The sequence below is a fragment of the Hypomesus nipponensis genome, chromosome 14 (assembly GCF_054491055.1).
Source record: "Hypomesus nipponensis isolate SF chromosome 14, ASM5449105v1, whole genome shotgun sequence".
Taxonomy (NCBI): Eukaryota; Metazoa; Chordata; class Actinopteri; order Osmeriformes; family Osmeridae; genus Hypomesus; species Hypomesus nipponensis.
In genome coordinates, this window is record NC_140374.1 from 15,777,478 (window position 1) to 15,801,837 (window position 24,360).

Here is a 24,360-nt window from a genome sequence, read left to right on the forward strand (position 1 = left end):
GCAAGTACATTTTTTAAGAAACAATCGTTTTATTACCATGAATCGAAAATAAACAAAGACATCATACTTTACTTCAAGCAAGAATATGTCACCCCTGGTTCCTTTTATCAGTGAGAGCATTCAAGGTTCAACAAAAAAAGTTCATAATAAGAATTCTTGCCGGCAGTCTTCATTCGATACCTTCCTGCTTGTCCTTGATAGAAACCTGAAACAACAACAACATACTAAAGCAAACTGGATGATGTCTCAATTCAAGAAGTGAGTAGGCCTAAGGTTAGTCTGCTAAAAATTATACCATGAGCTAGTGTGTAGTGACATGGTGAAAAACATTTCCAATCAAAAATGTATGGCATGATTGAAGCTGGTCCTTAGGAGTCTACAATAACACGTGTTATATCACTTGATTAACTTTTTTTCCTGCACTCACCCTGAACCTCTCCTCCAGCAGGGACAGCTCACTGATGAGATCGGTGATGGCATTGGTGAAAGCCTCCTGAGGACTGTAGTCGGGAGTGGTCTGAACACGGATAACAATCTTGTGCTCCAGAGGATGTGGAACTTTATAGCCAGCGAAGAGCACCTGGGGGTCTTTCAGCAGTTGTCTGTATGGAGAGCAACAGGAATTGGATGGGTTCCACACAGAAGTGTAACGTTTTCCTTGCAGGACAGCCAGTATAGAATACTTACGATCTGATAATGTTCCCAAGTGTATGATCTTCTTTATTCAATGTGAAAAGACAAGCATTGGGAACTTTTGTGTCCTTTGTAATAGTTATTCTGTAAAACAAAACCACACAGGGGGTTATACTGTGCTACACATAATGTGACAGGTTGCTGAAAGTAATCATCAACAAACAAAAAGCTTTAGGGCAGCTAGCTGGGCCAGTAGAGTAGCTAGCTAGATATTGTATGGTCCATGCTAAGTCGCTAGCTAAAATGTTTCGGAGGCTGGCATATGAAAAGTAATGTGTGCAACTTACTTCTTTTCTCCTTCGAACAACAAAAACGACTCAAATGCAGGAGGTGCGTTCATCTTTCAGAAACTACACGGCAAGACGTTACTTGCCAGCAGAAAGGAGGAAGGAGCGTACCTACCTACACAACAGTAAAGATGATAAGTGCCGCTGGCTTTATACGGATTTCAGAATAAAAGATATACTACACGAAAGAACTTGCGTGTAGCACAGATGAGCGAATAAAGTCACAATAATATAATACTGTTCAAATGTAGTATTGGACAAATGCTTGTATATTAGTTATTGGAGTCATTTGAAGTATATGTTGATGTATATAATGTATTTCTAATGAGGAATATTTACGTAGCCTATATATTTAAATTATATAGCCTACGTCACATCTGTACACAAATATATACAAGTGTAGTGTGAAGTTTTGCTTATAGAAACGTTGGTTGACTATATCCCTATCTGAATGTCGTTGCATTATGTTCTCCAATAATAAAATAAAAGGCACCGTCAGCCTTCTTGGATACTATAGGTATCTGTCGCCCCCTGCTGTGCGTTGTAAAAAGTGCACATTATATAAAACTGGACAGCTCGCCCTGATTTATTATCACATGTTGAACGGAGAAATTGTATCGTCCAGTCCTAACCGTTCTCCTCAGATGCACCCCCGTAACCAACGTTGTTCTTTTCTATTCTTTAAAATGTTTTTACAATGTCTCCCTTCCATTTGGTTGCAATATCAAGACAACATTTTTCACTTCGAGTGGTTTGTGCGCAAGCTCCCGCGGAGGGGTGCTTTTCCAGCCAGGGGTGCACAACACCTGCACATTTCTTTAAATATTCAGCAAATTCCATGCCATGTTAGGTGTAGGCTATTTAAACACGCAGTAGCCTATAGGTAAACTTGGATTGATAGCTTTTTTACCAAGACACATTTACCTTAACATTTAACTTGGGGCTGTTAGGCTATATCACAATATTTTATGTATGACCATAACTGATTTAAAGTTATTAGTTTCACGTATTATATTTACATCAAATTATTATAAAGATGGGCCTATAAAACGTGTCAAATGTGAAACTGTATAAATGGCCTTTCCAAAAGATTGTAGTTGGCTAACTGTCAATTAAGTTATATTAAACTGTGGACTGTTTCAAATTCCAGCCATGGAGGCACTACCCCAATCAATCCATCAGTCTGTGCAATTTCGTATCGTACGAGCGCCACTATAGCCTACAATTGTGCTGCATCCTTGGTACGTGCACAACCACACTCGCCTCATGGCAACACTGTACAGAGGCGAACAGAGTTCAACCACTTTCGATTGTACGGGTAGGGCCCTCTTTCTCAGTTTGGGTTAAAACGCACGTGCTTTGAATCCGATGACCAATCTTGCATCACAGTTCACCCAAATTAGTCAAGGGGATTCTGGTTCTGCACTCGTTAATTTAAAATATTGCTCTCAGCAGGATATAGATGACGTGAAAATGGTTCATTCCTAATGTAAGACGTGCAAAAATGAACGCACCGCACCCCAACTATAACTCTGAAATCCACCGAACCCATTGGCAGTGTGAAGCACGCCCATTCGACGTTGTCATTCGACTACTGTCTTTATAGGGCCGCCCATACAGCTCAAAGTGGAAGACTCACTGGCTTTATGAGACGTCAATAGCTGTGTTATTAGCATATACAGGTCAGGTTGCAGATGCAGGGGAGTGGGCAAGGCTGGTCGGGGTAGTGCAAGTGAATTGAACTTCTGCGTTGGTGTATATTGTATTCTTGAAATGGACCCAACTTAAAATTAAATGATGTTATTACATTTGAAGGAAAAACATGTTAAGTTTTCGTGAGCATGGCTTGATGGCACCTATTATAGCACTTGAAAAGGTTTTATATGTAAAAAAGAAAAGAAAAGAAAACTTGACTGGTAAGTGTCCATCTTTTTATCTGCAATCTATCTCTTAACATTTGTGATAATTAATAGTGTTGATTTGGGGTATTTTAAAAGGAATGTTTTACTGTCATTTTTGGTCCTCTATAATGTCATCTTAGATAATCTTTCGGTCGTGATAATTTAACAACGTGGACAGGTTAAAGAGGATGAGAACATGCTGTTAAATAATAACAATAAGAATTCATGATTTGTGTGGATGTGTCAAGTATAAATCAGACGGTTAAAAATAAACTTTAAGAAATAACGAATTATTTCTCAAAGTTTTAATGCAGCGTGCTCAGGCCACTTGTTTAGAATCCATGTTTATGATTGATTTAATTCCTTGTAGGCTACTTGTGGAGATATTGATATTAGTATAATAGTCTCGTATAATAGGTTATTATAATTTGGCCTCATACAAAATAAATTGTTGTTCTCTACAGACCCCTGTGTTTGCATAACAAGGGATTTCCATCTTTGGAATCTAAAAGCAGGTAAGCCACTGACTAACGCACATTGCGCCAGTACCTTATTCCACTGTGCGTGTGACAGCGGCTAACCTGTTTTTGGAGTTACCTCTGCCTCTCACCGTGGGAACGGCCCTGTCCGGCCCAGACCCACTCGAATCGACCGAACGTTTGCAAGTTCATCATGTCCTATTCAGAATGTGGGAATTGGTCTGTTTGTCTGCCGCCCTCCTTGTGGCCTTCCAGGGTACTGTTTCCTAATTAATATCAAATTAGCCTCAATGTATGCACTTCTAAAACCTCAAATAACCATGGAGCGTGAATCCAAATAATTACTCCTGAAGTCAAGACTCAGTCCACTGAGGATTTATGAATATTGTTTGGTTCAGTTAACTCTTCTCAACACTCAACCTGTAACCATATCTGTAACTGTACACAGTGTACTTTTCCATGTTCCATGTCAATGCTAATGTGTATGAAGTGAACATTGTATCCCAAAGGAGACCCAGTAAACTTTGTTGAAATCAAATGAGCCCTTAGGCACTGTCATTTCTTATTTGATGTGTTAATGCCTTGTGATGGGTGGTCAGTCTATGGCCCGCTGCATGACTCAGTCTGACCCACTGTAACAGATAAGAGCTGTGCGTCAGACTCCTTTACAGCGTCCTGACCCCCCATGGGCTGGTGTGGACGTGCCATGGCTCACTCCTCCTGCTAACATGGCCTTATCCTGATCACACCCTACAGTATATGAGCATATATGATGACATCACGGTGACATGTAGTGCCATGCTAACTCCCCTGTGCTAGCTGCCGTCTTACGCTCAGGAAACACTCAGGTTGTGGCTTTGTTTAATCTTCTACACTTTTAGCACATAAGTGATGAACTGTTCAGCAGCCTAACGTCATAGTTAATCATCCCAGATTGATTAAAAGTGGACTGACTGTATGTTGTATGGCACTGGACGATTCTGAGGCAAGGCTATGCCCACTTCATTACATCCTGTATGTGTTGATACAACAATCATAAATTGTCAATGTTCTCATGTTCATGATATTACTGTCCAGGGAAACTGTGTGTGTGCTGTATAAGTGCAACTATGTCTACAATGTTAGTGTATTCAAGCCACAGACAGGAATTCCCCAAAAGAGAATTGGAGCCTTATAAGTGATAATCCCAATGAGGAAATACTTCTACACATCTGTCTTCGTTTGTGTTTGTGTATGGTCACAGGACTGTCCAGATTGTGGGAACTGCAGGGATTTGGGGTTTATCTAACCTCATCCAAGCCAGACGTCCCCTGATCTTATCTCCATAATCCAATCGCACATAATCAATCTTATGAAAACCGTCTAGGTCTTTAAAGAAGGTCTGGTACAAACAGATGTACATGACATTGTCACCAAATTCACAATCAAGGGTTGAAATACTTCTGTATTAAGGATCTGCTGACACAAGGTAGATCAAGGCTTAACAAGAGCTGGATGTCAAGACATGCAGGCACCGAAAGTCAAACTGACATTTCTATAGGCCTTTTCCAGCTAAGAAGTGTGAGTTAGGACAAAATATTTACAGAGCGAGACAGCTCCCAAGTATGTGTGACGGTGGTTCTAGTGTCTCTCTGAGGTCAACAAAAATCCGAAAACTAAATGCCCCGGCTCGTAAATACTTAAAGGAGCAGAAAACTCTGTAAATCCTGAGGGAATTCAGAAGGCCTAGAACCAACCAAGTGAGGACTACAGAAGACCCTCCTTCTCCAGGAACATTAAATGTGTATCAGTCAGCCATCTTGAGTGTGTGCGTGTCAGGCCTGGCAGCAGCTGGTAGGGTAGGACAGGATCTGGACTGTACATATGCTACTGGGTTATATCACCTCCCCCCCAGCCCCTCCCCACCTCCCTCTATGGTAACTGGTTACAGGAAGTAGGCTACACCTCATTTCCTCCATCACCCAGGGAACCCCTGTGACAACACCTCCTATAGGCCAACTGTGAAGCACGCGTTCAGCTGTTGGTCCTATCACAGGACCTGAGATCATACGACCTCCCACAAGGACTGACAGGACCGTAGCTGCACCTATTATGTATTAATAAGGCATTTCATATAGAAGCTACATAGATGGTGACGGGCACCATTAGTCTGCTGGTCTTTCCCAGTACAGCTCTGTCTTGGTGATCTGTCAAGGTCCTGCCGACTCATGTGATTCCCATCAAGGAGCCTGCGTGGTGTGGGGATTTTCTTGCTCCCCACTCATTCATATCAAAACACAACAACGGGGTTATCTAAAACAATGCACATGTTTTTTTTATTTATTCTTCTGACATTTAAATACACATACACTAAAGGAAATATTCCTCTAGGTAAAAGTTTCCTAAAATTATTTCACATTTGATACATACTTTGCAGTGTACAGTAGCAAAAAAGTGCTGTAAATATATTTCTGTATATACATTCTGTGTACAATGGTAGTGAATAAGGACAGTAGTTACATAGACAGTTGACAGTGGGGGTTAAACAGGAGCTGATGGTGACAGACAGTTAACAGAGAACAGTGTCCTTTGGCCCTGTGGTCCTTGCTCTATCTCCATGAAGCTTCGCTGGATGTCAAGACTGCAAGACACACAAAAATAAGCGGGGGTGATGCTTGTTGGGCGTTCTTGGAGAACACAGTTTACTGGTAGAGCGCAAGGCAGCGGGTGAGCTTGGCGAACGAACATTTAAAGCATGCCCCAGAAGGCTAGGTTAGAAGTCGCCCCTTAGCCACTGATACCAGGTCAGGTGTTTTTTATTCATCCACCAAACTATCTGATTGTTTGTTGGACAGTCTGATCCCAGATCTGTGGTTGGGGGTGACTTCTAGCTGAGAGGCATGGCTCTGAGACACAGGAAGGGTGGAAACTTCAGGTTGAATAAATAAAACAGAAAAACGCCTTGTGATTTATAGCAATGCAATAGCACAGAAACACCCCAGATACCACCTAGCAACCAGGAGAGAGGAGAGACACACCCTCACACACACATTGACCTGTCAGGCTGTCACACACACATTGACCTGTCAGAATGAGCACGTGAAGTGCACCTGTACGTTTTAGTAGGGCATTTAGTATACATGCTAAAGGTTTAATACCGTGGTCAGCAGTTATCCTGGAACTATGCTTCGGGCCAGGTCGAGCACTGACAGGTCAAAGGTTAAATGTGGTAGGGTAAAGGTCAGCTACAGAAAACCTCCAGATAACATCAGACTGAACACAAGCCATGGTCCATTATTGATACATGCAAAAAGCATTCTTACTTAGTGATGAATCATTGTTTTGGAAAACACTGATTGTAAGCTACTTCAATGTCGTGGAGTGTTTGGGAGTGTTTTAGTGAGGGAGAGACCGCAGACGGCCTTTTGCGTGTATCCAGAAAGGGCCCATGGCTTCTCACAGGGGAAGAGAGGGACAGTGCAACACATTGTGCAGAGCCCAGAGAGCTCAACTCTCTCTTTGGAAGTTGAAAAGGTCACCACCGTTACAGAACCAAAACCTCCCCACACGGACACACCCAGGACGTTTCGCTTCACGCAGGCAAACATCAGCACACGTTGTTCCCGTATCTCTCCGTGACGTTGGTCCCATAGCTCTCTGGGCCCCAGCAGCCAGTCCTCTGAACTTACAATCAGAACGTTCGCTAGGGTCCCCGACGGGGCTAACGCTGTGAGGGGTTTCTTAGACGTCACTGGAAAACAGTGCTGTCGTGTCAAGGGCGGGAGAGCCCCAGTCCACCTGTGTGACCGGGGGGAGAGGGCGGGGGGAGGGGGGAGGAGGGGCAGGAAGTGCTCACGAGTGTCCGAGTACAGCTGGAGCAGCCCCGGGCCACGGCTACTGTTAGTCCACAATAGAGGGGGGGAGGGGGAAGGAGAGGGGGAGGAGGAGAGGTATGGGGAGAGAGAATGAGAAAGGGAAACAGAAAGACAAAGGAGAAGGAGGTTGAAATGCATCCCAGGCGGAAGAGAAGAAGTGACACGCGTGTGAGGAACAGACGACACCCGGAGAAGGTGAGGCAGTGACAGGAGTAGGAAGTTAGGAGCAGGAAGTTAGGAGCCTGGTCGACCCCATAGCCTGGCAGCGTAAGGGCAGCATTAGGCGCGACGGGAAGGGGGGGGTTTAGAGTTGACGGAGGAGGAGCCAGCGAGCTCCACCCCTCTGGATCAGAGGGGCGTGGCCACTTGACATGGGGCAAGCAGAGACGGGGTGGGGAAGGGGGTGGGGCACGGAGGGAGGGGCTGATTGACGGGACACCGGCGGACGAGAGGGGCCCCGGGCGAGGGAGGGGCAGAGCAGGTAAAGAGAGGGGGGATCTGAGGGCAGTAGAGGTGCAAGGCTGGGTAGGGGCGGGGGAGCGGAAGGATCTCACACATACACACCCTCAGGGTTGAGGCTGGACACCAGGGGGTTCTGCAGGTTGCGGGGGTGTCCCAGGAACTGCTTGGCCGTGGGCCGCGGAGGAGACTCCGACGGGGGCAGGGACAGGCCTGGAGATGAGACGCACAGCTGGAGAGACGGCATCGCTCCATGCAAATCTTTGGATCGGCCTGTATGGTGTGTGCATCAGCCAGTGTGTGTGTGTGAGCCTGTGTGTGTCCCCTACCTCCGTTCCTGTAGCCCTCCTGCAGCAGGGCGGCCAGCTCCAGCTGCTCCAGCTCGTGGAGGTCTGTGCGGGAGTGGGAGTGAGCCGGCAGGACCCCGGCCTGCTGGATGAACTGCTGCAGGTTACACTGCCTCAGCTCCTTGTTCAGCTCCTCCAGCTCCTCCTGCTTGCTCTGGGGACAGGAGGGAGAGGGAGCAGGGGGAGGGAGAGAGGACAGAGAGCCGGGGGGTAGGAGGAGGAGAAAGAGAGAGCAAGAAAGAGAGAGAGCAGGGGGGAGGGAGGAGAAAGAGCGGGAGGGAGAGAGAGGAGAGGGAGCAGGGGGAAGGCCGGAGGGACAGAGAGCGGGGGGGGGGGGGGGGACAGAGGAGGAAGGTAGAGGTGGTGGGGTGGGAGAGGTGGGGTGGGAGAGGTGGGCAGGAGGCATCAGGAAGGGGGGGGGGCAGGGAGGCAGAGGAGGAGAGAGTCAGATGGTGTCTATTCCTCACAGTCTACCTCTAGCCCTCAACCTACCCCTCGATCACAACATCACTCGTGCGTTGTGTAAGGTATTCCAAAGAGCAAGGACCCATGAGCAGAATGAGATGTACTTTACATAGTACACCCATTATTAGTTATAGGTTATATTATAGGAATCTTGACAATTGGCCACCAGAGGGCAGCAGAGCACCACTGAACCAATCTCAGAGGTTTGACATTTTAAATATTCCACTTCATCACCCATCATTCATCCACTTGTAAACAATCTGCCCATACAAGTAGCCACCAGCTTCCTGTATCTGAATACAGCTCATCACCCTGACTAGCTGTGCATCCACTGTAGGCCACAAGTCAGCACCTGTCCTCTGGAAGGTTGATGCAAGTCTATGAACTGGAGGTCTACCAGCCCGTTAGGTTTGCTGATGGATGAGGTATGTGTAGCTGTGAAGACCCTCGCCTTAACCCTTCACCCCTGATGGATTAAACACCGATGCACGCAAACACACTCATCGATCAGCCTGTATCGACTATCCAGTATGAAGTCTATGAGTCAGAACACATCGACTCCACCCCCCCACAACCCACACACGCAGACACACACACCACATACGTAATTGATCCTGTGTAGATCAAGCCAGCTGACACACATTAAACTAATGACAGCAGCCCGGAACTCATCTATATCATCATCCTCCTCCTCTCCGACAGCTGGTCCACCTAGGGTACCCCCAAGCCCCGCCCCCCCCTGACCGTGAACGGTAAACGAACAGAGCTCGGTCCCGCAGCTTTACCTCCTCTCGAGGCGTCGACAGCTCATTGGAACGGTCAAGCCGAACGCCCGGGCGTCAACTAGCCCGCTGGCACATCAACAGCGTGTGCGGCCCAACACGCAACTTGTGTTTTGTGACACGCGTGTTGTCCTCGAACACATCCTCAGGGCTTGGTAGGCTAGTTGGCATACATGGCGCCCCCCCCCCCCGCGCCAGTTTCTGTCTCCTACGCAGCGATCACGGAGCCTGACAGACTAGGCTGTAACTCTGGCTTTACGTTCTCCCACAGGCAGTCATCCTCCCATCGAGATAACGGACGGACTCCAAATAAGCTTTTTATCATCATCTAATCAGTTCCAGAGCCAGCAGCACAGCCTGTGGACCTCCAAGACGAGTTACAGTCGCTGTAGGGGTGCCCAAGACTTCTAGTAAGTTCTAATATGCTACCTATATGAACCCCCTCGTACAACACACAAGGCTTAGTCAAAAAGGATCGGTCAATAAGGGAACAAGGACGATGCTTTACTAACGTGACGCCGTCTAGGTTACGTTTGCATTTGACACAAAAAATATAACAAACTCTCTCTCAGGTCACATCCAGGCAGCCTTCCAACACAGCTGTTAGGTCTAGTCAGGTCTGGGTCTGAGAGGGCGGAACTGGGCCCTGTTCTAAGTAGATCAGCCCTGGGGTTGGGTTTCACGGGAACAAGGGGAGGTTATGTTTCATCTCTAACTGGGTTAGTCTTTCATTCACAGAACAGCCATGACGGAGACACACAGGGCCAACTGTCTGCTAACACACAGTTTCTCACCAGGACTGAGGCCGGTCAATAACAAAAAAAAGCTCTATTCATGAACAATCTTTATTCTGTTAGTTTTTTTTTTCAAAGAAATTTCAGGTACAAGAATACAAGGTAACGCAGATAGTGTCATACACAACGCGATGCTGACAGACGCTGAGCTTTGAGAGCAGAGCAAACCTGTCTGGCCAGTCGAACAGGTTCACCAACAAGGTTCAACAATACAACACAGTTATAGAAAGCGATAGACAAGTACACAATGTCATTCATGATCATCTGTTTCAGGGTAAATATATCTTTTCCCAGTCATTTTACGAGTGAATTCATGTCTTTTCAATTGTACGAGTTTGTGATGCCTCCCAAGTGACTGTCCATTCACTGGTGAGCGTGTGTGGTTGCCTATGCTGCAGTGTGATAGGCTAGGGGAGGTAGGGGGAGGTCCTACACTGTAAGTAGGAGGGGCTAAACCCCTCTTTCCAGGGCCCTGCCCTCTCTTCTTACCTGCAGCACAGACTCCGCCTTTCCCAGAGCCCTGTTCATCTCCGATAACTCCGCCTCCAGCTCCTCGCCGTGCTTCTCCTGGCTCTGAAGCTCCACCTTCGCGGCGCTCACGGACTCCTCAGGCTCCATTGCATTGGGCCCCCCAGCCGTGGCCCCGCCCTCCCGGCTCTCCCGTTGGATCTCCTGCTCCAGGTGCGCGGAGCGAGCGTCGAGGTCGTGGAGCCGCCGGCCGCAGTCGTCCATCTTGGCGTGGAGCTCCCCCAGTCGCCTCTTCATCCCGTGCTCCTTCTCCGCCTCGGCCCGCAGCTCCTCCTCCCAGAACGGCTCGTAGGCCAGCTCCGCCTGGTTCCTCCTCACCACCTGATCCAGGACCTCCAGCTCCTCCTGGAGTCGGGCCTCCGGCACGGGGGAGGCAGAGGGGACCGGCGAGGGACGCTCCCAGGCTCGGGACTCCCTCTCCAGGGTCTCCAGCTGGGCCTCCATGGCCCTCAGTCTCTCCTGCTGCTGGAGAACGTGGCGGAACACCTCCTCTTTGGACGGGCCCGCCGGGGGCAAGGGGCTGGGGGACGGGGGATGGGGGACGGGGCTGGGGGAGGCCCTCTGCTCGGGGGAATGGAGGGAGTCATGTGGGGACCTCCGCACCTTGGCTCTGGGGGAGGTGGAGGGGCCCAGGTTGAAGGTGAGGGACTTCTTGGGCTGGGTGCGTTTGGGCACTTCTGGCTCCGGGTGTTTGGGAAGGGTCAAAGGGCTCGGCCGGTCCTGGTGGGGCCCGGGGACGTCACTGCTGCTGGGGCCGGTCCGGCGCAGGACGAACTGGACTTCGTTGCCGTGTTGGCCCAGCTTGGCCAGGGACTCCAGGGGCCTCTCTGTGGCCAGCAGCTGCCTCTCACTGTCCCTGAGGCGCTGGATCAGAACATAGCGACCCGTCTGACCTGAGGGGAGGAGAGGTGAAAAGAGAGTGGAAACGTGGGAGGGAGAAAAGGAGAACGGGTTAGAACAAAGAAAAGCACAGAACAAGCACAATGTTGACAGACAGCTGACAGCAGCAGAGATAACACAGGAAGTGGACGCCCAGACCGAATCACCTGCCCTAATCACCTGATCTAATCACCTGATCTAATCACCTGACCTAATCACCTGACCTACCCTTGGAATCCAAACGGATATTAAAAGACACATAAGACATTCAAGGACATTTGTTAAACAAAACATCCAATCAATAAACACAGATGTGATGTGAGGGTATTCGTCGGTATTTCCTGTCTGGTTTGGTTAGAGGTTCTGGGTCTAGATGGGATTATCCAAACATTTATCTTCAGTTTGTCAGCATAGAGAACTGGCTCTTTAACCAATGGTGAGTAAGGCTTATTACACAAGCTATAAAAATGTTCAAACAAACTCATTTGTAGCAGGGCTGTGAAATGAGGACGACGCCTCCCTGGAGCCCTGGCAGGCAGGCAGGCAGGCAGTGTGGTGGAAGAAGGGGGGAAGCAGACAAGGGGGAGGCGGGGAGGGGGGGACAAGGAGGAGGCAGGTTGGAGGAAAGGACGGAGGAAGCAGGTGGCAGCTACATGTGGCATTCTCTGGTACTCGGGAGTACATCTTGGCTCCTTAGTTGAGGCTCCTGCAGCCTCTGGATATTGAGACAGGCCACGCTGACCCCTGGCTGCTTACCTAGGCTCCTAGGCCCCTGGGCTCCTAGGGCCCTGGGCTCCTAGCCCCCTGGGCTCCTAGCCCCCTAAGCTCCTAGCCCCCTGGGCTCCTAGCCCCCTAAGCTCCTAGCTCCCTAAGCTCCTAGCCCCCTAGGCTCCTAGCTCCCTAGGCTCCTAGCCCCCTAAGCTCCTAGCCCCCTGGGATCCTAGCCCCCTGGGCTCCTAGCTCCCTAGGCTCCTAGCTCCCTTGGCACCTAGCCCCCTGGGCTTCTTTTTCCTGTTAACGAGGGGTTGGAAATAGGTATTAAAAAATAGCTCCATCTTGTCTTTCTAAAAAAGTCAGTGAGTTTCACCCCATACTGCCCACACAGGTTCTTGTGTTGCAAAAATCCCGAGGGGAGTGGGCAGTCCCTCACTGGCCTGTCTGGTCTCTTAAGTACACCTGCGTTAAGGCTCCCCAGTACAGAAGACAAGTGTATCAACAGCTGCTACGAAACACAGACAGACAGAGGTAGTGAGTGCTGACATACTGACCAATAGCTTGGGCGAGAGCGATGACCACATCCTGGCAGGACGTCTCCTCTGATAGGCCGCATACGACCCGCACCACTCCGTCAACCCACACCTTCAACTCCATGAGAGCAGGCCGGGCGTGGCTCGCAGTTTACTTCAGCTAGGCACGCTTTGGCTCGGCCCGGCTCAGCACAGCATGGCCCGCGCTCGCTCTCTCTGCAGGGGGAAACAGACCAGACGGGACCGTTAGACATAGGCAGCGTCTCGGAGAAGTTGCCAGAGTTCAAACTATAGTGCTGTGTCACCACAGTTTCGAATACAAACAGAAAGGGCGGAATCCTGGCCAGCTGATTTGGAGGCTCGCTGTGGAAAGGGTTTGAACTAAAGCCGACATGAGTCACCGTCACGAGAACGACAAGCATCGTGTTGAGCTTCGAAACACGGGCAAAAGCAAACAGGGCCGTGCAAAAAGTCAACACAAAAGACCAAAGTCTGACGGCACACAGAGGGCTGTTGCTAATTGAAACACGAGCCACAGGCTGCTGTGTGACGAACAGCCGGCTCATTACCCGTCCCCTGTTGACGATCTAGCCTAGCACAGTTTAGCGTCCTCCCCCCTCCTCCTCGCCCGAGACGCAACAGCCCCTCGATTGACGTCAGCCGGGCTGCTTGCGTGTGCAGGAGCCTGTCGGTCGTGACGGAGATGTCGACTCGCCGCCCGCTGGGCTCGGCGAAGGAGGCGGCGCGGCAGCGGGCTCGGTTCCGCTCACTTCCTGTCGGGTCGGAGGAGGCCCGGCGGTACCTCTGGACCCGAGGGCACCACGGCAGATCTGTGACCCAATTAGACGCCCGGCTGCACCCCTTCAAAGGCCAGATGACAGCTTAGCGCCGAGGGGAGCGGACAGGATGACTGGAGAGGCTGAGGAACTGGATGGTTTGTGCGCGCGCGTCTGTGTGTACAGCAGGCGCATAAGTATGCGTGGACGCGCACAAGTTGTGCGCGCGTGTGATCCGCTCTGATGAGTCTCAGCAGGAACTGAGTACCTTGGCTGAGGCATCCTGGTGTAGTCATGGCAGAGCAGCAGGTATTAAGCCTGAGGTCTGGGGAGCACATTTACAACCGTGAGGAAGGCACAAGGACGAACCCACCCTCCAACACACCGTTTATGAGTACAATGAGTGCGCGTAACGCAAGGCAATGACCAAAACCTTCATTTATTCACACGACCAAAAGCCTCTGGCAACTGTACACAACCTAACTAGGCTAGGTGGTGTACGCGGGACATATCCAAATATACCTGGGCTTATGTGCAAGTAGAACAAGCCCCAGCCAGAGAACCACGGGCCTCTCGTTGTGGTTTCGAGGCGTTTGGCTCAAATCCTCCGTTCTCCTCCTCTCATTCGGAGCCGACTCTGCTCCAGTGCCCGTCTACGGGGGAGCTGCCTCGGAGGAAGGCTGACTTCATCTGGCCGACCAGGACGTCTTGCCGCCTTAAGACGCCCCACCGCCCAGAACCTTCCCGCTCGTTTCCCTCCCTGCCTGTCCGCCTGGCCGTCCATCTGCTACTCTGTCTGTCTGCCTGCGTGCCTGCCCCCCCCCCCCCACACTCGTAAAACTTGACCTGGCCTCATCTAACCACCACCTCCACCCTCATCTGGTATTTTGAGGCAAAACAGCCAGCGACCTGAGGGCAGGCGGGGCTTGTGATGTGGCAACATCTCCTGGCACATGACAGCATTACACCCTGCAGAGAAGGAATGCCACAGACATGTGAACAGTATCCATCATCAGGATATGGGAGGGGGGGGGGGGGGGGGGAGGGGGAGGAGGGGAGGAGGGGCGGAGGTGAGAGTCAGCCTTGATCCCTCGCCCAAAACCCTTTCATCTCCCTTCTCCTTTTCGACCCAGAATGGGACCCAGGTGCTTCTGAAGGAATGCGATATCCGGAGGGAGTGCTTTTCAAACGCAACATTTCGACACCGTTCAAGACGCAGGCTGACGAGCGCCCGGCCCCCGTGGTGTTTTCCTCTGCCACTGCGCCGTGTTGCAACAACCATGAGCTCATGGGGCCAAGGTGGAGCTCGACCTGTAGATAAGGCGAGATGATTTCCCCGAAGGTTACTGCTGTGCCATACTCCCCGTACAGGAAGTGAAAGGGGAAAAACCCGATTGAAATACAAACAGCCCATGTTGTGCTCCCCCTGTCCTTCTCTCCAGTATCGGTCAGGCTGTTCTCAGCACACTGGAATGCTGCCTCACAGGCCCCTGTGAGAGAGAGGCAAGCAGACAGGAAGGCAGGCAGGGTAACAGGTAGGCCGACTTGTCTTTGTGAAGGGGAAGAACTCAAGACGGTGACACGCACACGTGAAATCCAAGATGGCACCTGGGAGAACGCCAGCGCTCAGAGAGCCTCTCGCGTCCTTTCCTTGTCTCCTTTCCTGCAGCACCTCCGGTCACCGGACACAGGAACACCCTAGTGGCACCCTGACAGGCTCTCTCTTTCTCTCTGTCTTTTTTATTTATTTTGTTTCACCTTTATTTAGCCAGGTAGGCTAGTTGAGAACAAGTTCTCATTTACAACTGCGACCTGGCCAAGATACAACATAGCAATAAGATACATACAACAGGGTTTCACATAGAATAATCAAACATAATAAGCACAGTAATTACAAATAAAACAGTTTAACACTGAGGATAAAAGTGCCGGTAGAAATACTGGAGTGCAAAGGAGCAAGATTAAATAAATAAATACACTATTGGGATGAGGTAGATGGATGGGCTGTTTATGTACAAGTGCAGTGATCTGTGAGCTGCTCTGACAGCTGGTCTCCCTGTCTCTCTGTCTCTCTGTCTCTCTGTCTCCCTGTCTCTCTGTCTCTCTGTCTCTCTGTCTCTCTGTCTCTCTGTCTCCCTGTCTCTCTGTCTCTCTGTCTCTCTGTCTCCCTGTCTCCCTGTCTCCCTGTCTCCCTGTCTCTCTGTCTCTCTGTCTCTCTGTCTCTTTGTCTCTCTGTCTCCCTGTCTCCCTGTCTCCCTGTCTCCCTGTCTCCCTGTCTCCCTGTCTCCCTGTCTCCCTGTATCTCTCTCTCTCTAAACGAGGGGTGAGACACGCGTCCGTGTCCAGTTGTCAGTCACCTGGTCTCCGCGTCAGCCTGGGACCTGCATGCTACACGCCCCGAGGCGTCCCTCTCCCACGCGCATCCTCGCCGGAGAAATGGGATTGACACCGCCGGCAACTTAGCCACGCTAGCAGATCAGGCTCGGGGGGGGGGGGGGGGGGGGGGTCTGTTGTCACGGTTACTGGCACGACAGACGGAAACACGATGCCAGCATCCGCTACAGCTACCCTGCTGATCTGGCAACTGTGAGTCGGACTACATACTTAGACTGAACGAGGCTGTGAAACTGGGGCTGGTTTCGAGCGACGGCTGTGACGCTGCCGCCCGCCCGCCCGCCCGCCCGTCCTCCAGACCCGAGGTCCCACATCCGCATTCCCACCCGGCGCTGTGCTCCACGCCCAGCAGTAACGGGACCCGGGACCTCCCCCACCACACCCCACCCAAACACCAGGCCCATCCACCACTGGGGGGTCCCCGTTCTCCTCCCCACCCACGTCCAGCCCAGACCACAAGGCCCAGCTCATCTTCAGCCCAGGACGAGACACAGAGTAGAAAGAGAGAGGGGGAAGGGGGGCATGAGGGAGGGGGGCTGTGGTTCCAGACCAGTGCCCTTCCCCTTCCTTCCTGCTCATCCCCCCCCCCCCCAGCCGCCACCTCTCCCTCTCTCATCACTCTTTCCCTGGGCCAACCCTCCGTCTCCCTCTCTCGTCTCGGTCTAAATGACAGGCCTGCGGTGGAGAGGGTGGTGGGTGTGGATGAATCAGCCAAGCCTAGCTGGTCTGCCACCCTGGATGAGCCCCAGCGTCAGCCCGGAACAGCAGACCTGTCTCTGGACAAGCAGAGCATGATGAGGCATCAATCTGCCTCCATATGCACACCCCAGCTGCTCACAACAGGAAACACACACACACACATCACTTGCACGGATGGGCACACACATATACACAGGCACGCACGCAGACTCACACATACTGTACACTGGCACAAAGACCAACAAAGCCACGCCAAACCCATAACCCTAAAAAAAGATGGATTTCATTAGCAGTTAGTCATCGATGACAGATCAGAGGTTGAAGGATGAAGACAGGGCTGCGGCACATTGTGGAGCGAGCGCTCACATCAGGCCCGGCAGAACAAGCCTGAACTCCATCTGGTGTGTGTGTGTGCGGGGGGGGGGAGTGATACAGTGTGTTCGCAGAGAGGGAAAGAGAATGGAGAGGCGTGCCTTTTATCTTTACGAGGCCATGCTTGGTCTGTTCCCCGGGGTGAATCACCCTGCCCCGCCCAGCCCAGCGTACACACAGAGCACTGTTCCACTGAGGAGCGCGGCTAGCGCGGCTAGCACCGCTATCTCCTCCCCTCGCATGGGCCAAGACGACACTGGAGGGGAACAAAGGCCACACGCACATGCACGGACACACCATCCTTGACACACAACGCATTTTGCTATCCGTGTTTGAGTATCAGTACCCCCCCCCCCCCCCATCCCAGTGCTAGCCTTCGACAGTCCAGTGCTTTACATAGTGACATAACTAGCCCCATTGTGGTGGACAGGGCACGCGGCTCAGCCAGGCGGCGCTCTCTGCGCCAGCCCTGTCCCGTACAGACACAGAGACAAAGACGGCTCTCAGAGACCGGCGCTGGCCCGCCTGGTACCGTCTGTCGCGCGCAGGGACATCGTCGTCCTCCTCTTCCTCCTTCCTCTCGCTCGGCTGTCAGCTGTCTGATCTGCTCCCCCCTGTCACTCCCGCTCCATCCCGCCACGTGTTAGACTGATAACGCGAATAAAAGGGAGCGCAGAACACCGTGGTGTCCTCGCCGACCTCCTCGTCTTCCGTCCCCCGCCCCAGCCTCTCCCTGCTCGTCCCCCCCCCCCCCCCCCTCCGGTCTCCTGACACATCCGTGAGGCGGGACGTATCCAGGCTCGGGGGGGTTGTCGTAGGTGGAGGGCAGGAGGGAGGGCGGGCGGGCTGACGCCTGCCAGTCCTGGACATGTCCGTGGGTGGGCAGGCTGGTGTGCAGCGGCGGATCTTTAATATCATGTCATTATCTCCTCTCCGAACGCAATTAGACCTTTCTCGCTGGGAGGTGCAGAGTGACTCCAGTGGGTACTGCCTCTTCCACCCACCCCCCCCCCCCCCCACCCCACCCTTCCCTCCTCTTAGCTCCACACACACACAACCTATAGCACTGGCTCTTATTGGATATACTGGTCCAGAGGGGACCAAGCACAGTCTATTGAGCTGTATTACCATCACTGTCACCAGGACCGTGTACACAGGTGACTAGGGTCTGCCTGTCTGACAGTCTGCATGGACGTGATGGATTTCTAACCTGCCTGCCTGCCTGCCTGCATCTGTCTGTCTCTGCCTGCCTGCCTGCCTGCCTGCCTGCATCTGTCTGTCTCTGCCTGCCTGCCTGCCTGCATCTGCCTGTCTGCCTGCCTGCCTGCCTGCCTGCCTGCCTGCCTGCCTGCCTGCCTGTCTGTCTGTCTGTCTGTCTGTCTGTCTGTCTGTCTGTCTGTCATAACAGGGAGTGGTGTGCCTTGTGGAGAGATGTGAGGATCAGAGCCTGCCCAGCCTCATAAAGGACTTTGATTGGAAGAACCACAAGCTGGAGGCCATTAGTGTTTAGTGGGTGTGACACGGCAGTAACACAGTTTGAATCAAAACAGCAGTCTAAACAGCAGTTAGGGCTGACTTTTACTTTGCGAAGGCGAAACATCAAAAAGCTCTTGGTTCCCCTGTGGGGGGATACATGACTACTGTTGCTGAGCCCACAGGGCTGTGTGTGTTGCTGAATGTGTGTGTGTGTGTGTTTCTTTAAGGGTATGCTTACTTTCAGTTCAAATTCAGTCCAGCTTGCTTGTACAGTATGCGTCTGTGTGTGTTTGTGTGTGTGCGTGCGTGCAATTATTTCACAACTTAGCAGAGTCTGCAGCAGTCTCTCAGCTTGCTAATTAGACTGATCAGTTGCCTGGTTTTATGTATGGAGCGCTGGAAGACATGAATAATGCATTTCACAGCACGTTCATTTGGCAATATTCTTTGTTTTTTTGGGGGAGGAACAAAACCCCAACACGTGACCAAACGTCTCTCTGGAAATATCCCCGCGTCAGACCGCCCGCCATTGAGATGCTAATGAGACAGCTAACGGGAGAGAGACACACACACTAAGCTGCTCAAGATGCCCGGACAGAAGAACACTTGGCAGCCATACACTCCTCCTGATTGGTTCAGTCAGGCTGTACATGTGCGAGCACGAGTGGTTCATTAATACTCTAGACACACACTCACACACACCCAGTCTATCTAATAACTTGGCACAATGTAACATTCTTCAGATATATTTAGCAAACATTCTTCGAGATGGGGTCACATATAAACCAGAACTAATTTGGAGAGTTCACTTTTAAAACCGGTACTGCTACACTGGTTATTGGTAAGATGGCAAATCAAATAGGGCCCAAACTGGGGTTGGGACTAGGCATGGGTCTTGGGCTAGTACAGGTGTGGAGCCTGGGGCTAGGGCTGACTGTGCTACAGCAGTGAAGGATAGAGGTTGCATTGTTAGAACCCAGTCAGTCCCAAACTGCTGATGGGCACCCACGTGTAATTATACACCCTCTACCTGACTCAGCATTATACTACCCACCCTGGCAGCCCAGACTCTCTCTGACACACCTCTCCCTCTCTCCCTCTCTCCATCTCCCTCTCTCCCTCTCCCTCTCTCCCTCTCCCTCTCTCCCTCTCTCCCTCTCTCCCTCTCTCCCACACTTAAAGGGGATGGGTGATGGAATTTGAATGACTCAGTGAGAGTGAGGCAGAGGCAATGAAGGATGGTGAGGAGTAGAGGCTAAGGTTGCTAGTCTGAAACCAGCTCCTACACCTGGTCTAAGGAGACACTTCCACAAATAACAGAACATTTGTATAATTGCACTGATAAGTGATACAAGTTGTCTGAGTGTGTGTGTATGTGTGTGTGCGTGCGTGTATAGCCTGTATTCTAACCTCCATGGTCTTGGCCTCGGTTCCATGCTCAGCTCGTTACTAATTTAAAGCCCTCCTTCCTTGTCTGCTGACATCAATAATTCACTCACGTTTTAGTTTTTAAAATGTTGTTTCGTAGTTGGACGTTAAGACGCATGCTACAAAATGCTCTGCTTAACACACACTTCAACCTCACTTACCTAGTCTGGGTTTGTACCTGCCCTCAAACATGATCTAGTGTTTGTGAGAGGTTGTGTGTGTGTGTGTGTGTGTGTGTGTGTGTGAGTGAGAGAGAGAGAGAGAGGCAGGACTGTTCTCTCTGTGGAGCGTTATCAGTGTGGGTTTGGGCTGGGACTGAGCAGGTGTGCATACCTCTGCACTCACAGAACCCATACAGACGACTCCAATTGCAAAACAGAAACCATCCTGCCAGCCTGCCTGTCTCTCTGCCTGCCTGTGCTCATAATGAATGTTTTAACAGAGGAGCAGAGCCACATTCCAGCCGGTCAGCCTGGCAACCTCCCGATCGTAGGTCATGTCATGGAAAGACGATAAGAAGTCCTAATCTAATCACTTGCCTACTGTATCCTGGCAACCCTGGATTCACAACTATGGCACAACTGGCATTGGCTTTGATTGCCATAGAGACGCTCTTGTCCCACAACACGGCGGTGTCGTCCTGGAAGAAACCACAGGCAGGTATGCATGTTTGCATGTTGCGTCATGGCTCCGATCTCCGATCTCATATACCTAATGTTTACCTAGGGAGGGGACCCCATGCTGATCCTGCATACCTGTCCCTGGGAGAGAGGGACACGGGCAAACACTGGACTGGAATGTGTGTGTGTGTGTGTGTATATGTGTGTGTGTGTGTGTGTGTGTGCGAGTGTGTTCATGTGCATCACAATGTGCTGCTGTGCACACTCCGGTTGTGGACTGAGGTTTGCCCCTGTAGGGCAATGAGGGGGATTCAAAGGTGTGTGTGTGTGATTTATACGAAAACACCCTGTGGAATGTGTGTGTTGTGCAACAGTGTGGTGAGCCTCACAACCAAGCCTTTGTTCAACACACACACACACCCACACACAAATACACACACAGCGAAGCATGTTGCGATGCAGCGTAAATGAAAAGCACTTCATCAATCAGAGGGAGGTGCAAGTGAGTGGAGCACAAGTGCTGGAGTAGACTATCTGCCTGGGAGCCGGGGGGGCCATTAGGAAGGGTGAGGAATGAAGGACGAGAGAGGGGTGGACATGAGTCCCTGAGGACGGCCTGTGGGGGTGTTTGGGGCGATGCTCTTTGGTTTAGCCAGACTCCAGGGGGCCTGACAGAAGGAGAGGGGCGGTGAGAGGAGAGGGGGGACAGTAGGTGTGGACGAGGGAGGTGAGAGGAGAGGGGGGACAGTAGGTGTGGACGAGGGAGGTGAGAGGAGAGGGGGGACAGTAGGTGTGGACGAGGGAGGTGAGAGGAGAGGGGGGACAGTAGGTGTGGACGAGGGAGGTGAGAGGAGGGGGGGACAGTAGGTGTGGACGAGGGAGGTGAGAGGAGAGGGGGGACAGTAGGTGTGGACGAGGGAGGTGAGAGGAGAGGGGGGACAGTAGGTGTGGACGAGGGAGGTGAGAGGAGAGGGGGGACAGTAGGTGTGGACGAGGGAGGTGAGAGGAGAGGGGGGACAGTAGGTGTGGACGAGGGAGGTGAGAGGAGAGGGGGGACAGTAGGTGTGGACGAGGGAGGTGAGAGGAGAGGGGGGACAGTAGGTGTGGACGAGGGAGGTGAGAGGAGAGGGGGGACAGTAGGTGTGGACGAGGGAGGTGAGAGGAGGGGGGACAGTAGGTGTGGACGAGGGAGGTGAGAGGAGAGGGGGGACAGTAGGTGTGGACGAGGGAGGTGAGAGGAGAGGGGGGACAGTAGGTGTGGACGAGGGAGGTGAGAGGAGAGGGGGGACAGTAGGTGTGGACGAGGGAGGTGAGAGGAGAGGGGGGACAGTAGGTGTGGACGAGGGAGGTGAGAGGAGAAAATGCAAATACACACAAATTTACATTTTGGGACAGGTCCATTTCAGTTTGGGTTCATTTTGCACTTCGGGACGGTACTGGGACAGTGAGGTAAAAAGGGGGGGGGGAGAAGGGGAGAGGGAAGGGGGATAGGTAGGCGTGGCGGGGAAGCTCTGGGAGGGGTTAGGCAGTTAGCCACTCATTAGACCAGATTTACAGTGTGCTGGGGAGCTGTCGGCCTCAGCTCTCCCACTCCCTCATGACGCAGAGACGAATAACGATCATCCCTCTCCCGGGGAAGGGAGTGATGGAGGGGTGGAAGAGGGAGAGGTGGAGGGGTGGGAAAGGGAGAGGTGGAGGGACGGAGAGCACGAGGATGGAGGGGTGGGCTGGGTCAGGTGGGGGTGCAGATTTACGGTGTGGTTCCTTGGATCTCAGCATACCTAACGGGAACAAGGCCGTATATCTGTCTTTGGTGGGCCCCCCCACACACACACACCCCGGAAAATCTCCCTTTCACTCCCCCTGACTCTACCTCAGCACTATGGATCGACCTCTCACACACACACACACACACACACACACAAATGCACACACAAACAGGGTTACACAGTCCAGGCTATTTAGGTTTGTCATCAGATAGATAAGTCTACCCCTGGGAACACGAGTGACAGGGGAGGGGGAGGGAGAGGAGGGGGAGAGACTAACAGGGTCTACACAAAGACCAAGCAGGGGGATTATGGGGAGGGGGAGGAAAGGAGGAGGAGGACAGGAGGAGGAATACCAGGTGTTACTGTCCAGTCTCCTCCTCCTGACGCTCAGACAGGCCACTGGTCACAGTGGGCACCGGGACACCCGGAGGCCTGGAGAGGACGAGGACCGGCGGCCGATGGGGAGTGTGTGAACAGGCGGCTAGAATGTCAAACGCCGGACTCCCACACAGCGGTAACACGACACTGCGAACATGCTGTTATCTAGTCATCTCCCTGACGGCGTGTCATCACATTGTCGAGGACTATAGGGAGGACTATAGGGGTCTTCCATACCTCCCAGCTCTGCTCTGTCCTGGGGGGGGGGGGACGGGACGTCATCCGTGACACCCTCTGGCGTCAATCCATGACGCTCTGAAGTACCCACTGTTCTGTCAGGTGTTTAGTGTACACAGTAACCTGCCTGCCTGTCTGTCTGCCTGTGTGACATCCCAGCCCTCCTCTCCGTCTCAAACAACCTCAACATGAAAGCCACAACTCAAAAACACCAGCCCCCCTTCCCGTCAGCCCTGGTAGGAATACCTCCACGCCCCCGCGGTCCCCCCCCCCGCCCCCCCCGCCCCCCCCACGGTCCCCCCCCCCCCCCCCCCTTGACTGAGGCACCCCTCTTATTTACTGCCTCTGACAGAACGTGCCTCATCCCGTTCCCCGGCTCTGCACCGTACCCCCCGTGACTCTCCGAAGGGACCCGCTGTTTACGTTGCCACGGTCACAAGGGCTCGGGAGGTGGGGATTCGTCTCTCGCAAAAGGCCAACCTGCGACCACGGCAACTGTAGCCTCGGCGACGCTGCCCGCCCAAACGGGTTCGAGTGAACGAGGTCAGCAGACACACACAGACATGCGTGCACACACGCACACACACAGCCAGCAGTTCATTCTCAGTTTGGAGCACAAGGGTTGACGTGACAGTGACGGTGCAGGAGAGTGGCAGATGTCACCCACATGGGCCTCCCGCCGTCAACGGCAACCCTTGCGGGGGGGGGGGTGACGCTTTGTCGGGAAGGGACGCTCAGTCCCTGCGCCACCTGACCCTTCAACCCCAGTTTGTTGTGGAAGTACTCTTTGGTAGCCCCCCCGCAGGCTGAGAGCCAACGCAGACATCCCGGACTGGACAACTTCCTCGGCGACAGGGTCAACTGGAGCCCAGCGAGCTCCAGACACAAGCAGGAGGACTGGGCGAGGACTGGGGGGCTCCCTGTCCGACACTCAGGCAGCAGGGAGAGAGATAGACATCTACAGGTGACAGGTTTGTTTTTTCCTAAAAAAGAAAAAAACCACGTCTAAGTGGTCTCGAGAAGAACGACCCCTTTTAACCGTAAGGGCGAGGCCTCTGGAGGAGGGGGGGGGGGGGGGGGCAGTTTGGTTTGGCAGGCAGCAGAGGCAGCGCGTACGCTCTTTCTTTCTTCTCCGTCACCCCCTTCTCCATCTCACCACACTGCGGCGGAGTGCGTCACCCGGGACTAACCGGCCTGGCTCCAGAAGTGCGCCAGCCCCAGCCACAGATATGTTGGGGCTGGAGTTGGAATCACCATATCAACACTGTGGAGTATTGCCCGAGAGGGGGGGTGGGGGGGTGGGGGAGGGGTACAGACAGGGGGTCAGGGTGAAAGAGGAAAGGAGAGGAGGAGGAGATAAAGGAAGGAGAGAGAGAAAGTCTGTGAGGAGGAGTCAAAAAGGAGAGGGGGGAGTGAAACGCAGACAGAACCGGGGTGAGATGGGGAGGGGTCAGGCCCACGAGAGGAGGAGAGCAGGATCAATCTTTTATCACGGC

At 52.4% G+C, this 24,360-nt stretch overlaps 2 protein-coding genes and 1 long non-coding RNA gene across 6 annotated transcripts in view; 1 reads left to right on the forward strand and 2 right to left on the reverse strand.

The window, feature by feature from the left end:
- Nucleotides 1-9: 9 nt before the first annotated feature.
- LOC146258788 (DNA-directed RNA polymerase II subunit RPB11-a-like) lies at nt 10-1,130 on the reverse strand. The gene is made up of 4 exons (XM_084673156.1): nt 981-1,130; nt 688-777; nt 428-602; nt 10-205 (listed from the first exon to the last, which is right to left on the reverse strand). The coding sequence occupies exons 1-4, from the start codon at nt 1,031-1,033 to the stop codon at nt 170-172; spliced, it is 354 nt and encodes a 117-aa protein (XP_084529282.1). The 5' UTR covers nt 1,034-1,130; the 3' UTR covers nt 10-169.
- A 1,014-nt stretch (nt 1,131-2,144) lies between these two features.
- Nucleotides 2,145-3,898, forward strand: LOC146258789 (uncharacterized). The gene is made up of 2 exons (XR_014729728.1): nt 2,145-2,896; nt 3,346-3,898. It is a non-coding gene; the product is annotated as an uncharacterized LOC146258789 (long non-coding RNA).
- A 1,750-nt stretch (nt 3,899-5,648) lies between these two features.
- rassf7a (Ras association domain family member 7a) overlaps nt 5,649-24,360 on the reverse strand; it is a 29,360-nt gene continuing 10,648 nt past the window's right edge. For all 4 annotated transcript variants that reach the window (XM_084672386.1, XM_084672383.1, XM_084672385.1 and 1 more), the window contains 5 exons: nt 12,737-12,931; nt 10,551-11,482; nt 8,003-8,174; nt 7,779-7,886; nt 5,649-5,980 (listed from right to left, as the gene is read on the reverse strand). In XM_084672386.1, coding sequence (XP_084528512.1) covers nt 5,949-5,980; nt 7,779-7,886; nt 8,003-8,174; nt 10,551-11,482; nt 12,737-12,839 — 1,347 coding nt within the window. In that variant the 5' untranslated portion in view covers nt 12,840-12,931 and the 3' untranslated portion in view covers nt 5,649-5,948. The remainder of the gene's footprint in view (nt 5,981-7,778; nt 7,887-8,002; nt 8,175-10,550; nt 11,483-12,736; nt 12,932-24,360) is intronic.

Excerpts from the sequence above, each read along its gene's own strand:
- LOC146258788 (XM_084673156.1), bottom strand. The coding sequence starts at position 1,033 with ATGAACGCACCTCCTGCATTTGAGTCGTTTTTGTTGTTCGAAGGAGAA. Across the intron at positions 603-687 it reads CTTGGGAACATTATCAGATC|ACAACTGCTGAAAGACCCCC; the intron begins GTAAGTATTCTA and ends CTCTCCATACAG. Across the intron at positions 206-427 it reads TGCTGGAGGAGAGGTTCAGG|GTTTCTATCAAGGACAAGCA; the intron begins GTGAGTGCAGGA and ends TTGTTGTTTCAG.